This window comes from Oncorhynchus kisutch, linkage group LG22, assembly GCF_002021735.2.
Source record: "Oncorhynchus kisutch isolate 150728-3 linkage group LG22, Okis_V2, whole genome shotgun sequence".
In the NCBI taxonomy this organism is placed as follows: Eukaryota; Metazoa; Chordata; class Actinopteri; order Salmoniformes; family Salmonidae; genus Oncorhynchus; species Oncorhynchus kisutch.
The window spans coordinates 6,850,706-6,866,942 of NC_034195.2; the positions used below are offsets into that span (position 1 = coordinate 6,850,706).

The 16,237-nt window shown below is 41.0% G+C and overlaps 1 protein-coding gene across 1 annotated transcript in view; it reads left to right on the plus strand.

Annotated features, from left to right (window-relative positions):
• Positions 1-13,592, plus strand: part of si:ch211-284k5.2 (uncharacterized protein CFAP97D1) — a 32,252-nt gene extending 18,660 nt beyond the window's left edge. The window contains exon 5 of the mRNA XM_031801918.1: positions 13,325-13,592. Coding sequence (XP_031657778.1) covers positions 13,325-13,480 — 156 coding nt within the window. The 3' untranslated portion in view covers positions 13,481-13,592. The remainder of the gene's footprint in view (positions 1-13,324) is intronic.
• Positions 13,593-16,237: the final 2,645 nt, after the last annotated feature.

The following is a 16,237-nucleotide window of genomic DNA, read 5'->3' on the forward strand; positions in this document are numbered from 1 at the left end:
GGTATGTAGTATGTATGCATGGAGCATAATGTATTTACAGTTTTATTCTCATGTTATCATGTACTTGTGACAAATAATGCATTCTGATTATTTGCATCTATTGTAATGGACACCTAGGATGTGTGTAAAATACTTTTTTGAAGGTTAGACTGATGATAATGAGCTAAGCTATTTGCCGGCTATGTGTGGCGCCATGTTTGTTGACATTATACAATGCATTCTGGGTGTCAAGTCTGTCAACCGAAGATGATTGTAATGAGGTGAAGGAATGGTTCACTCATCTTTTGCGTGAACATCTGGAAGTGAATGAAGGGAAGTGGATGATCGTAGAAGACACACCCACTTCAACATGCATACTGTAAATAGACCAAACTCATCGTGTCTCCTCTTATTATGTTTGGTTGATGCGAAAAAAATAAACATTCCGGCGCGCACAAACTACCCATTGTCAGATTACTTTCAATTTCTAGAAAGTGTTTTACTTAATTATTTCGATCAACGGTGAGCTCACCTGAGCTCATTGCTGTTAGCTAATTCATATTGTGGTTTCTGTCAGCTGAGAGTCATAGAAATATGACCGCTTGTGTTATGTCAATCTTGCCTCAGTTAGCGCTAGGACAAATGTAGCCTACATTTTCCGGTTTGGATGATTGCGTTATGGCTGTAGCTACTTCTGTGAATGTCTGAATATTGCATCCAAAAATAAGCTACTCACCTTCTGAACATAACTTTGTAAGGACTGTGTTTGTGCAAAATGTTTCTTTGAAAAAACAAGTGTGGCCAGTTCAAAGGCTGATTGTTGGGTCAATCGAAAATGGATGTTCTAAATAAGCGTTCTAATCACACCTTTTGATTGTACGCAACAGCGACCACTATTGAGCGATCACACCCGTTTGTTGGTATGTGTAAAATGGTTAAATTCACACGGGACACTAGATGAGACAGGATAATTACACTAAGTATAACAGACTGACCCTATTCCCCCGGCACATAGACTATTGCAGCATAGATACTGTAGGCTGAGACAGGGGTGGGTCAGGAGGCACTGTGGCCCTGTCCAACGATACCCCGGACAGGGACAACCAGGCAGGATATTACCCCACCCACTTTGTCAAAGCACAGCCCCCACACCACTAGTGGGATTTCAACAGACCACCAACTTACTACCTTGAGACAAGACTGAGTATAGCCCACAAAGATCTTCTCCACTGCAAAAACCCGAAGTGGTGCAAAACAGGACCCACTCAAGTGACACAACCCTCCTAGGGTTGATATGGAAGAGTACTAGTAAGCCAGGGACTCAGCACCCGTAATAGGGTCAAAGGGAGAGAATCCCAGTGGAGAGAGGGGAGCCGGCCAGGCAGAGACAGCAATGGCGGTTCATCGCGCCAGTGCCTTGCCATTCAGCTTCGCACCCCTGGGCCAGACTACACTCAATCATAGGACCTACTGAAGAGATGAGTCTTCAGTAAAGACTCAACCTTTTCACACGTACCATCACATGGGTGTGATTGTTCTACAGTGGTCCCTGAAGAGTACAATCACACCCATGTGATTAGAACGCTTATTTAGAAAGCTGATTTAGGCCAGTTTCGAATGACGCAACAATCAGCATTTGAGCTGGCCACACTTTTTTCAGAAACCATTTACACTACTTCAACTGTCACCCAGGGTCAGCCCACAGGCACCCTGCCTGACACAACGAGTCGCTAGAGCCCGATGAGCCAAGTAAACGACGCTGGGCCAATTGTGCCCCGTCCTATGGGACTCCCGGCCATGGCCGGTTGTGACACAGCCCGGGAATGAACCCAGGTCTGTAGCAGTGGAGGCTCCTCAGAGGAGGAAGGGGAGGACCATCCTCCTCAGCGAACTTCATAAAAATAACTATTTTAAAACATTTAAAAAGTTATCCTTTTTAGATAAAACTATACTAAATATATTCACATTTCACCAAATAATTGATTAAAACACACTGTTTTGCAATGAAGGTCTCCAGAAGCCTCAACAGCACTCTATAAGGTAGCACGTCCTCCAACCTATCAGAGCTTTTGAGCATGAACAGATATGATGTCCACCCAATTAAAGGATAAGATAATTAATTTAATATTGAACACATAATCTACAGCTAGCTAGCACTGCAGTGCATAAAATGTGGTGAGTAATTGACTCAAAGAGAGAGAAAGACAATAGTTGAACAGTTTTCAACAAATTCATTTCTTCAGAAATGAAGGAGAAGCAAGAGAGAGAGAGTTACACTTACTTAGCTAGCAAATGCAGCTGGCTAGTTTAGCCTACTCAAACACCCAGCTCAAACAAAGGGATGCTATCTTAGCTAGATGGCTATGACCATCCAACACAACACGGGAACTCTTCCAAGTCAAGGTAAGCTTTTGGTTTAATTTATTTATTGCCATTGCACCGGTGTAACTGCTTACTGACTAAACACTGTAACGTTACTGCATGATTGATGCAGGCTTGCTAACGCATTAGTTCTATTACAGTGGGGCAAAAAAGTATTTAGTCATCCACCAATTGTGCAGGTTCTCCCACTTAAAAATAAGTATTTGGTCACCTACAAACAAGCAAGATTTCTGGCTCTCACAGACCTGTAACTTCTTCTTTAAGAGGCTCCTATGTCCTCCACTCGTTACCTGTATTAATGGCACCTGTTTGAACTTGTTATCAGTATAAAGACACCTGTCCACAAGTGATTGGGAGAATGTCATATGGTCAGATGAAACCAAAATATAACTTTTGGTAAAAACTCAACTCGTCGTGTTTGGAGGACAAAGAATGCTGAGTTGCATCCAAAGATCACCATACCTACTATGAAGCATGGGTGTGGAAACATCATGCTTTGGGGCTGTTTTTCTGTTAAAGGGACCAGGACGACTGATCCGTGTAAAGGAAAGAATGAATGGGGCCATGTATTGTGAGATTTTGAGTGAAAACCTCCTTCCATCAGCAAGGGCATTGAAGATGAAACGTGGCTGGGTCTTTCAGCATGACAATGATCCCAAACACATCGTAAGAAGCATTTCAAGGTCCTGGAGTGGCCTAGCCAGTCTCCAGATCTCAACCCCATAGAAAATCTTTGGAGGGAGTTGAAAGTCCGTGTTGCCCAGCAACAGCCCCAAAACATCACTGCTCTAGAGGAGCTCTGCATGGAGGAATGGGCCAAAATACCAGCAACAGTGTGTGAAAACCTTGTGAAGACTTACAGAAAATGTTTGACCTCCGTCATTGCCAACAAAGGGTATATAACAAAGTATTGAGATAAACTTTTGTTATTGACCAAATACTTATTCTCCACCATAATTTGCAAATAAATTAATAAAAAAATCCTACAATGTGATTTTCTGGATTTTTTTTCTCATTTTGTCTGTCATAGTTGAAGTGTACCTATGATGAAAATTACAGGCCTCTCTCATCTTTTAAGTGGGAGAACTTGCACAATTGGTGGCTGACTAAATACTTTTTTGCCCCACTGTAGCTATGTTGACTAGGACGTTACTTTAGCTAGTATGGGGACAACGATGTAGGCTGTGTGTAGTGGTTATGACATGGTTTTGACTTGGAAAGTTTATTTTGCCCATGAAGGCCTGATTCACAGTCTCCTCTTGTCACGCCCTGATCTGTTTCACCGCTCTTTGTGATTGTCTCCACCCACCTCCAGGTGTCAACTGTTTTCCTCATTAGTCCCTGGGTACTTGTTCCTGTGTTCCCTGCTTGTCTGTTGCCAGTTCATATTGTTTGTCAAGTCAACCAGTGTGTTTTTCCCCGTTCGCCTGCTTTTCCTTCACTCTGTTTTGCTAGTGCTCCCAGTTGTGACACTTGCCTGTCTGGACTCTGAACCCGCCTGCCTGACCATTTCTGCCTGCCCTACCTCGAGCCTGCCTGCCACTCTGTACCTCCTGGACTCTGACCTGGTTTTGATCTTTTGCCTGTCCACGACCATTCTCTTGCCTACCCCTTGGATTATAATAAATATCAGAGACTCAAACCATCTGCCTCCTGTGTCTGCATCTGGGTCTCGCCTTGTGCCCTTATACCTCTGAACAGTTTATGTTGAGATGTGCATTTATTTGGGCTGAAATCAGAGGTGCAGTTAACTCTAACTTTTCCTCTGCAGCACAGGTAACTCTGGGTCTTCCTTTCCTGTGGCAGTCCTTATATGAGAACCAGTTTCATCATAGCGCTTGATGCATTTTGCGACTGCACTTGAAACTTTCAAAGTTCTTGACATTTTCAGAATTTCTGACCTTTATGTCTTCTAGTAATTGTGGACTGTTCTCTTTGCTTATTTGAGCTGTTCTTGCCATAATATAGACTTGGTCTTTTACCAAATAGGGCTATTTTCTGTATAGGACTCATACCTTGTCACAACACAACTGATTGGCTCAAATGCATTAAGAAGGAAAGAAATGCCAAAATGTTATTTTAAGAAGGCACACCTGTTAATTGAAATGCATTCCAGGTCTACCTCATAACGCTAGTTGAGAGAATGCCAAGAGTGTGCAAAGCTGTCATCAAGGCAAAGCGTGGCTACTTTGAAGAATCTCAAATATAAAATATATTTTGATTTGTTTAACACTTTTTTGGTTCCTACATGATTCCACATGTGTTATTTCATAGTTGTAAAAATAAAGAAAAAACCCTTGAATGAGTAAGTTTATCCAAATGTTGGACTGATACTGTATCAATCGCAATGATTAATTTGCTATTTAGTTTCCTTATTGCACCTTTGCATTTGGACCTGTCAATCAAACACGGTGGGCAGGGCTTTGGTAACCTGAGGCGTAAGAGGTTGTCTGGGCTTGCTAGCTATGCTCAGACAGAAATACCGGTTCATTTCTTGAAGTACTATTTCTGGAGAGGAAGAGGAAGAGGCGAAGCTGTACTATATACTGAATAACTCTTTATATATTGAATAATCTTTGCTATGCTGGCTAGGACAGACGGTGAGTAAGGAGTTTGAGGGAGGAGACACGGAGAGAGATCAGGCATTGTGCTTGCTGCAAGCTACTAGCAATGATGGCTAGTATATGTATCTAGCTAGGTTAGATACATTAGCAAGCTGTCTATGGTGAGAGGCAAGTCAACTCATTTTAAGAGATGGGTAGATGGACATAACCTACAAAAGATATTCTGGTATAACAAATCATCTAAATACACTGAACAAAAATATAAGCTCCACATGCAACAATTTCAAAAATAATTCTGACCGTGAAGAGCACACTTCTCCAGCGTGACAGTGACCATCGAAGGTGAGCATTTGCCTACTGAAGTTGGTTACGACTCTGAACTGCAGTCAAGTCTAGACCCTGATGAGGACAACACGCACGCAGATGAGCTTTCTGACCGTTTGTGCAGAATTTCTTCTGTTGTACAAACCAACAGTTTCATTAGCTGTCCGGGTGGCTGGTCTCAGACGATCCTGCACGTGAATAAGCTGGATGTGGAGGTCCTGGGCTAGCGTGGTTACATGTGGTCTGTGGTTGTGAGCCTGTTGGACTTACTGCCAAATTCTCTAGATGATCAGCAACAAAAAAGGTTTCAACAACTGCTTGAAGTCCTGAGCCAACCTGGATACCAACAAGATCCTGAAGGAAATCGACGAGTACCAGCAGCTTTATGCTATGGAGGAACAACATACTCCATTGAGGATAGATCCAGCTACCTCACAAAAGAACTCTAACCGACCAAAAAAAAAAGAGATAAATCTACAGACACGGACAATTAATTTACCATTGAAGTAGAGGCTAGTGCTGTTGCTGGAATCCATGAAACACTTGAAAAGTTGTGAGAAGGTAGCAGGGCTGAGGGGGAACTTGGAGTTTAGTCATAGTGAAATTCTCGCACTCCTAGGAGATAAGTCACTCACAGCCAAGGTAAAAACCCTCAAATTGTGGACAAACTCTTTATAGAAGGACAGTTTTTTTCCGAGACAGCTCCATAACACCATAGTTATACTAAATTCTACAGGGACACCAGGTTACGGAAAAAAACATGGGGATTGTAAAATATCTGAACAGTCTGAAGTTGATACGCGCACACACACACTCAAATACACACTCGCTTACACACACGGACACACACACACACGGACGCACACACACATACACACTTGTTCGCTCTCCTCTCTCTCTCCCCCTCTATTGTCTAGACCTTGTTATAATTCAATATGTTTCTTGTTTGTCCATCTTTTGTATGTCTTTGTCTACACAGTATATGTTTACAACAAGCAATGGGAAGATATCAGAACCCATTGTATATATATGTATATATATAATATATAGCCATTGATTCTAGAATAACTTATAAATGCTTAATGAGCTTAGTTCAATTATCACCCTCTGAGAACCCAAAATATAAGCTTGTTTTACTCCAATGTTTGTAAACATTGTAAACGTAAACAAACACTGTATAGCCTCATTACATGGTTAAAACAATAATTGCATCCACAGTTCTGTCTATTATTCTGAGAGTGGTCACATTTTCCAGGCCCATCCCTCAGCATTTTACCAAAACAGAGGCTGGCCGACCGTATTGTTATTGTTTCATCTGTGGATTTTCCCTTTACACAGCTGAATATTATCAAGATATCAAAGTGTCACCAACATAAGGTAAGCAATAGGCAACATATGGCTTTCCTTTTTCACACGTAAATAGCACTTTTCAGCAGTGCTCAAATCAGGCCATTCCATGAACACAGCATTTGTTTTTCAACTCGAATCAATGAGCCCAACCAGTCCTCCATGACAACAAAATCATAAACAACTGAGTCGGGCTGGCTAATAAGTCCTTAGTTTTGTGGTAATGCTCAGGTAAAACTATTTGGCTAATCTGTACTTCCATATTTCCAAATCCTATTCTTGAAGACCAAGGTGTATAACATTTATTGGAATGACTGGAATTCTGATAGAACTCGGGTTTAAATGTTAAGATATAATTTAATCATATTATTATATGTAGTAGAAAGCGATGGGTTAGAAGAAGCCTACATAACCAACCCATAAAGTAAAATGTAAAATCCATACTGTATATGGCCAGCTATGTAAACTTTAACATTGATTTATCCTGCAATAGATGTTGTTCAATTGATAACATGCATTTTTGTCTTCTTCTTAAGGGGAAAGTCATCTAAAAGTAACAGAATGTAATCAGATTACATTACTGAGTTTTGGTAATACAAAAGTTACGTTACTGATTACAATTTTGGACAGATAGTAGTAGTAACTAACGGATTACATTTAGAAAGTAACCTACCCAACCCTGACTGTTGACAGGAAACACTCTACATCTTTAGATGAAGTTGCGTGGAAAAAGGAATGGGGCGGTGAAATAATTATCTGTCATGGGAAAAGGATCTCAAAAGGTGTGATGATACTAATTAACAAAAATGTCAATCCAAATGTGCAAACAGTCAGGAATGATCCGGAAGGAAGTTGGACCCTTTTAAATATGAAAGTGGATGAAAAACAGATTTGACTCATTAATCTATATGGTCCAAATCAAGATGATGCACACTTTAAAAAAAATATTTATTACAATCTATTAAACTTACAGGCAACAACTGATCAAATCATTATGGTGGGAGACTACAACACAGTACTAAGTACCTCAATAGACTGTAAAGGAAATCATTCTACAAACTATCATCCTCGTGCCCTTAAGATCACAAATATTATGGACACGTTAGAAATAGTGGATATTTGGAGACTGGATTTTATATATAAATGTCTGGATTTTTTTCCATTTTTTGTGAGTCTCTTATTCAATGGGTAGAAGTAAATGTATAGCATCCCCAGGTGTAAAATTGTAAATAACGACTACTTCTCAGAGAGTTTTGAACTGTCAAGAAGAATTAAACAAGGGTGTCCGCTGTCACCATATATTTTTTTATGGCCATCAAAATGCTAGCTGTTAAAATCAGATCAAATAACAATATTAGAGGATTAGAAACGCAAGGCTTGAAAACAATGTTGTCCGTTTATGCCGATGACTCAAGTTTTATGTTAAGTCTGCAAGCTAGAGCCCTGCAATGTGTCATTGAAGATCTAGATAACTTTTCTGGCCTCTCTGGGCTAAAACCCAATTACTATGAAGTGTACCATATTACGTATTGGATCTTTAAAAGACAACTTTTACATTACCCTGCAGTTTACCTAAAAAATGGTCTGACAGTGAAGTAGACATACTTGGTATTCATATCACAAAAATAAAAACAGTAAATTAATGCTCCACAATGAATTTCAATAGAAAACAAGTAAAAATAGACAAGATCCTGCAACCATGGAGAGGTAAATACCTGTCGATTTATGGAAATATTACACTGATTAACTCCTTAGTCACATCTCAGTTAACTCACAAACTTATAGTGCTGCCTACTCCTGATGATTCATTTTTCAAATCATATGAGCAAAAAATATTTCACTTTATCTGGAATGGTAAACCAGACAAGAGAAAGCATGCCTAAGGTACAGTGCCTTGCGAAGGTATTCGGCCCCCTTGAACTTTGCGACCTTTTGCCACATTTCAGGCTTCAAACATAAAGATATAAAACTGTAGTTTTCTGTGTAGAATCAACAACAAGTGGGACACAATCAATCTGTCCAATAATTTTGCACGCCCAATTTTTCAGTTTTGGATTTGTTAAAAAAGTTTGAAATATCCAATAAATGTCGTTCCACTTCATGATTGTGTCCCACTTGTTGTTGATTCTTCACAAAAAAATACAGTTTTATATCTTTTTGTTTGAAGCCTGAAATGTGGCAAAAGGTCGCAAAGTTCAAGGGGGCCGAATACTTTCGCAAGGCACTGTAGGTCCATTCTATTAGTTATATTTCTATCATTGCACTGTATATAATGAATATGAACTGGGGGGGGGCTGACATTATTAAATATAAAAGCACTAAATGCTTCACTTATTCAAATGTTTTACTAAGTTTTAAGTAGATTGTGTGCAGATTGCCATTTTTCATTTTTGATTAATGAAACCTTGTTCAAAGTATCTCTCTTTTTCAAACAAGCAATGCAGAGCTGGTTACAATTTCAATTTCACAAAAGATAGAACAAATATTACAACAAATTTGATGGTTTTCTCTAAAATACCTGTATTTATGGAAAAGGTATTCTGTTTTTAAGTGATATTGTACATTGGAATGGTAGAGTTATGTATTTCATGGAACTTTCAGAATTGTATGGGAAGATCTGCTCAATCCATTCAGACCCCTTGACTTTTTCCACATTTGGTTACATTAGAACCTTATTCTACATTTAAGAATATTAGTGAAGACACATCAAAAATATGAAATAACACATATGGAATCATGTAGTAACCAAAAGTGTTAAACAAATCAAAATCAACTTTTATATTCTTCAAAGTAGCCACCCTTTGCCTTGATGAGAGCTTTGCACACTCTTGGCAATGTAGAAAATAGTAAAAATAAAGAAAAACCCTTAAATGATTAGGTGTGTCCAAACTTTTCACTGGTACTGTATATATATTGACATAGTGACTGTGTGTGAGAGAGAGCAAGAGGGACCCATTTGGTCATTAGTCTTTACAAAAACTTCTGGTTGTCATTTGTCATGGCACCATCACGGTAATCCCCACAGGAAATGGGAAGCCCACCTGCCTGCTCTGTCCCTTCAGTACTCTGACACAATATTTTCTTGAGCAGTAAAGCTGTTCCTTGACTGAATATTGTTCAAGCTGCAAGCCAAAGTAAGTAAGAGTGTGGCTTACGGCTCATAGGAGCAAGAGCCTATCTCCTGTTTCTGTAGTGTGAGGCAGCACGTACACCCCCTGGATAAGACAGGGATCAAACTGTCCAACCTTCAAATCTCAGTAAGGACACTAACAACAAGGGCACGTAGATGGTTATGCAAGCCATAGGTATAACTATATTGCATATTAAGTTGTTCCATGTCGACTGGAAAATGAGAGGCATGTACAATTAACCATGACAAAGTATTTTATTAGATAGAGACATTGTCCTACATGTAATAGTTATTCTTAGAATCTTAGAATCACTGGTGTTCAACAAACATATTACTATCGACACAAAGTCAACATACTGTATGATTGGCAGAGAAATAACATTTCTGTATTGTTTTTTTTGCAGAACATCTTATTGAACCTGTGACTAGTGGTAGTTGTAATTTTGACTGAACACTTCAGGCAGTTCAGAGAGATTGGATAAGCCTGCCCTCGTATACTTCATCAGTAAAGTTAGAAATATTAGTAGTATCAGTGGGGATGATATTCCGTGTTGGTTTCTATCAGCTATATACGGAGACCAGTCATCAGCCAGAACTTCCTGTGGAAAAAGGAATTAACAAATTATGCAAAACGTTTAGCATGGATGGAAACCTAAAACACAAATGGTCAATGTACAACTCATGATAAGTGCACTAGTCACAATTCAATTAACATATCCTACTGTTTTTTATTGTTTGCAATAACTGTATACTCCAGTTTATGCTCCAGTTTAGTGCATGCCATAACCAATCAATCATTCACTCAATTTATCCAAGTGTGGTCTTATTGAGTTCAATGAGGTGTTATAGCACAGGTAGGGATGACAAGGTTCACACTGTTAGGCAAGAAAAAGGAACACTGAACTAAACTAACCAATTGTACAAATCCATTGCTCTTCAATCCATGAAAGGGAGGAGCTGGGTGCAGACCCTTGGAAGAAGGGGAGGGTATCAAGGCATCTTTCAGCCATTTTTGTGCCCCTCCAGCCAGCCCTTGCTTTCTATGGGAGAGCATCCTTACCTATCTACTGGTGGGCAGCTCGGTCAGTGGCACCTGGAAAGACAGAAGGGGGCAGTGTCTGCTGGAGGAGCTGCTGGGGTTGCCCATACACAGCAGTGACATAGTTTTCTGAGAGCTGGAACACAAAATAGATAAGTTGAAAGGAACACTGTCAGGTCTGGGGCAAATGAACTAACATAGAAAATTATTTTCTTTCAAAAAACGTGTCAGCCTTCAAATCAGACAAAATTAGTTCCACGATGTCTTGTTGTGACAGTAGCTAGTTAGCTAGGCTAGCCAGTGGGCTAACTAGCGAATGTTAGACAGTAACCAAAGATTTTTTGTAACTAACCCAAGATAGACCAGAGCCTGTCGTTTCCATGTGAGAATATGAATAATAGTGGACAGAACAAGCAAGGAGGTGGGCAGAGCCAAGCATAGAGATCCTATTGGTACGTTCTAGCATTTATTTGCATATTTCCGTTAGGGAATGCCTTCTCTGTGTGTATGCGGTTGTGAAGTAACTCAATTCGCCCTTGCACTCCTAAACCACACCATTTTTAGAAACTTTGGCGAAGGGTGAAGTCTACAAAACGTGTTTGTTAGAGAATCTAGTTTGGAAAAAGAAAACTGTATTTGAGATCAAATGTAAAAAAAAAAAAAATGAGCAGAATGTCGGCCAAAATCCATCTTGATCCATCTCCTCCCGCTGCCGGCCAGTGGGCTTCCTCTCATCACCATATTTGGTAGTGAGTGGAAACGCCACCCGGATGCTTCACATTTACACATCCGGTGAGATAGCTGGCTCATTGTTCTATCTGTGGTAGCTGGCTTCATATAATAGCCAATTAGCCATATTAGCTAGCTACTAGTAGCTCCCCTCCACTGCAAACTCCTCGCACACACTGGCTGTTGTTCTTCTTCTGTGGGGTTTGACACTGGCCGTTGTTGCCGGGACAACCTAAAAACACACCTCATCGATACAGCTACGACCGAAAGTGACTATTGCCAGAGTCCGTGCTATCCAATATCCTTGGGACCTCCCTACCCCATTGAAGTTGAAATTTAAAATGTTTAGGTAAGGGTTATGATTAAGGTAAGGGATAAGGTTAGGGTTTAGGGTAGGGATGTCCTAAGGAATCCCGGATAGCACTGACCCTGTTGCCAGCAAGCACAGACAACCTCTTCCACCTCACGTTAACAAAGACCCGCCCACTGTGTTTGATTGACAGGTCTAACACACATCTAAAAAGAAAACGCAAAGGAGCAATGAAGAAAGGAAATAGAAAAATGATGCAACTCAATTTTAGGGAAGGTGTTCCTAACGTTTGGTACACTCATCAGTGGCGGCTGCTGAGGGGAGGACGGCTCATAATAATGTCTAGAACGGAGCAAATGGGAATGCATCAAACAGATGAAAACCATGTGTTTGATATATTTGATAGCATTCCACTCATTCCACTCCAGCCATTACCACATGCCGGTCCTCCCCAATTAAGGTGCCACCAACCTGCTGTGATACTCAGTGTACATGTGGTCAAATACTTATAGAGCATATGTTGGCTGTATTTCTTTGTGTGTCAGTGGAGGTCTGTGCATGTAGGAAGGGGAGAATGGACCTCCCTTTTACAAGAATACAAAGGATATATATATAAAAAAAACCTCAAGGTTAATAGTACTGGGGCGGCATGTAGCCTAGTGGTTAGAGCGTTGGACTAGTAACCAACCGAAAGATTACAAGGTCAAATCCCCCGAGCTGACAAGGTCAAAATCTGTCGTTCTGCCCTTGAACAAGGCAGTTAACCCACTGTTCCTAAGCTGTCATTGAAAATAAGAATTTGTTCTTACCTGACTTGCCTGGTAAAGCAGCACTATGCAGAGACCTTTTTACACACTCCAATTCATTTACAAGCATTTCAGGTGGCAGTCTGGGACACTTTTTGGAATCTAAAATACCTGGGAGATGAAAGCCCTGTAGTTTCAAATCTAATTTTATTAGTCACACCCGCCGAACAACAGGGAAATGCTTTCTTACGAGCCCCTAACCGACAGTGCAGTTTCAAAAAAATACGGATAAGAATAAGAGATAAAAGTAACAAGTAATTAAAGAGCAGCAGTAAATAAATATATATATATATACAGGGGGGTGCGCCGGTACTGAGTCAATGTCCGGGGGCACCGGTTAGTTAAGGTAGTATGTACAGAGTTAATTAAAGTGACTATGCATAGATGACAGAGAGTGGCAGTGGTATGGAGAGGGGAGGGGGGAGCAATGCCAATAGTCTGGGTAGCAATTTGACTAGATGTTCAGGAGTCTTATGGCTTGGGGGTAGAAGCTGTTTAGAAGCCTTTGGAATAATGATTGGTAGCAAAGAACTAGCCAGGTCTCATTCTGTACGTGCTGTTGCAAACTATTGTCATGCCATGCAATGTTTGGCATGACAATGGAGGAACACAGAGAGGTTGACTTTAAGTGCAAACAGACTGGACCATCAGGCTAACTAAGAAGTGACGCGCATACCTTTGTTCTCGTGTCCCCCTTACTTCTTCTGTAAGTAGAAATCCAAGCGGAGGGTGAAGTTTGCAGGCAGTGACTCGGGGCAAAGTGAGAAGTCTTCCGAAAGCAACAGCTACAGTGACACCAACACTGACCAGGAGGTGGAGGAGGAGGTGGAGAAGAAAACAGAAGAAGACAAAGATACTCTAAATGAATGATGAAGTGGAAAAAAACTATTGAAATAAGCATTACTTTTAGTTTTATTCAAAAGTCTGTGATGTTGTATTCTTTCATGCCATCAATTCCTGTTTTAATAAAGAGGTGCTATGGCAGAAATGTTTTGTGTCAGTGTGCTAGTGGGTGGTGTAGTGCTAAGTTGCCCCTAGATGCTCATCTTGGGTAAGTTTAGCATTCTCCTCATGGGCACTAATGGTTAAGGTTAGGATTGGGGGAACGGGAGGATCTGTACCTGAGGGAAACTTCACTCCGGAGTGCTCGTGGGTGGTATGCACCTACCATGACATTGCACTTCTCTTCCACTAGATGGCAGCAAATGCATGAGTATTGATGAGAGGGCAATTTGTATTTCCTTAAGCAGGGCTCTGTTAATTATACAGGGGAGGAGAGAAAGAGAAGAGACAACATATATTACCTATCTGAAGACAAATTACTCTTCTTGCCAGGAGAGGAAACATCCAGATCCGAAGAGGGGGTAACAAATGAGGGGGCATCTCACCCTATTTGGCTCCTACTAGTTACTTATTAATCCTAGAATTTCAACAAGGTCCCTGAGGTTTGTACCATATTTAACAGAATGACCCAGGGCCAAAACTCATTGATTAGAATCAGGGTTCTCTCTATCAATGTTTTCCTTTATAAGAGATTTCTCAAGTCCAGGTCCAAGATTTAAACCCAGTGTTATTTGGAAGATAACATTTTTGCACATCTGCCTTTTTTTGTTCCTTGTTCAATATTTTGTTGTTAAAAATAAGTATTTTTGGAACAGTAACATTCTCACACTACATAAAAAAGTGTTTGTTTGTGAGGGAAGCATTGGAATATGCCTTGACCGTAAATGTTTTAGGGCCAATGGGTTTCCTCTAGTTGTTGAATACTTTTTCCACAGTGAGTTCAATTCAGTCGAAGTGCGCCTTGCTCACAAGGCCAAGTGCTGCGTTCCTCATCTGGGCGAATGGCCAATGTTTGAACCAGCTTCTCCAGTCTGTGACCCCAGGATGGCACGATTACCTCGCCCAGCAGCTGCCAGGGCTTCACCGCTCTCCTGTCCAACACACAAGGCGGACCAGTCCCCCGGTTTGTGGATTCTTATATTTCTCTATACACACACAGGGCTGGCTGCATGCGGACGGACGGACGGACAGACTGCATCATCTTCACGACAATAATAATGGGCTTCATAAAGAGGCCAGTGCGCCGACAATACTTCTTGGGCCAAAATGTCCGCTTCCGTTGTCGTATTGTTTAGTGTGCTTTCCCTTTCTACTCTTAAAGGTTCCTCCCAAGGCTCTGCCATCTGGCCCATTCATGCTCTCTTTCACTAACAATAAGATATTAATAACCAACACATCTGTGTGATGTCAGCCTCCGAGAGTAGATGGGTCCGACGGCCAAGACTTATCACTTTCTAAATTTACAGTCACTCTTCTGGGGGCCTCGTATAGAGTGTGTGTTTGTGTGCTCCCTATGTTCACAAGCGATAAGCCACTGCGTTGAATAATTCCTATGTTGCCTCTATTCAAAACAACAGTTTCAATTGGAATTTGTCAAGTTCAAGGGACTGTTATTTTTACTTTACAAACCAAAGGATAGAATTACAGGGGATATTTCTCCACTTGTTTTTAGGGCTGATTCTGTACACTAGGGAGCCAAACTAACCTGTACTGAGCTGGGTCGGTTACACATCCACCATAGTTGCAGGAACTCTAAAGGACAATGTGGAAAGAAAAGTTCAGAGCCAGTAGTTTGGTTTGGTTTATAGTGTGAAAAGGGAAGGCTACAACTGCAACCCATTCTGTGAGTTGGCTGGTGGGGCTAAAACCAATGTTTCTTGTTCGCCTGTCTGTGTACTGTGCTTGACTGAGTTATTCTCTCAGTCCACGGTTGTCTCTTTTTTTTGTTGGTCATGTTAGTTTCCAGTTCCCTGCTCTCCTGGTTCACACCAGTTTGCTTAATGATAATTCTTGTTTCCAGATGCACATGAACATCATGACAGTAACGCTAATGCGTTAGTAACAAGCACGGCAAATTAACCTGTACATCCCAAATGCCACCATATTCCCTACATAGTGCACGACTTTTGACCAGGGCCCATAGGGTAGTGCATTATATAGTGTGCCATTTGGCCCACAAACTTGTACTTCACTGTACCTGGCTGTCGAAGCAGCAGAGAACCGCTCTCTGTAAGAATGTGTGCTACACAGGAAAGTGTCTCTTCCAACAAGTCATTAGTGTGGCTTCGTGGCTGTAATAAAAAAAAGAACAGGTTTACAAGAGCGGATTAGCAGAGCGCAGTGATTCGCAGTGACCCTGTTTCAAGAGGTGACATTACAGAAGACTGTAGTACCCCTCACTGTCTGACACACACACACACACACACACACACACACACACACACACACACACACACACACACACACACACACACACACACACACACACACACACACACACACACACACACACAGACAGACAGATAGATCTAAATTGCATTCTGTAGAATTAGAAAGGTAGACTGTAGACTAGCGGTTAATGCAGGGTTTCTCTAACTAGGTCCTCGATACAGCCAGTATCGTCGTGGTTTAGAATCCGGCCCTCTGCCTTCGTGCTCTCTGTCTATTTCTCCTCTGTCCAATAAAAAAACTAATCCTAAAAATTCTATGTCAAAAATTCAATCTTCCATCCTGTGACACTTCATCCATAGAAACATTAATAATTGAACACAGGCTTCATACACA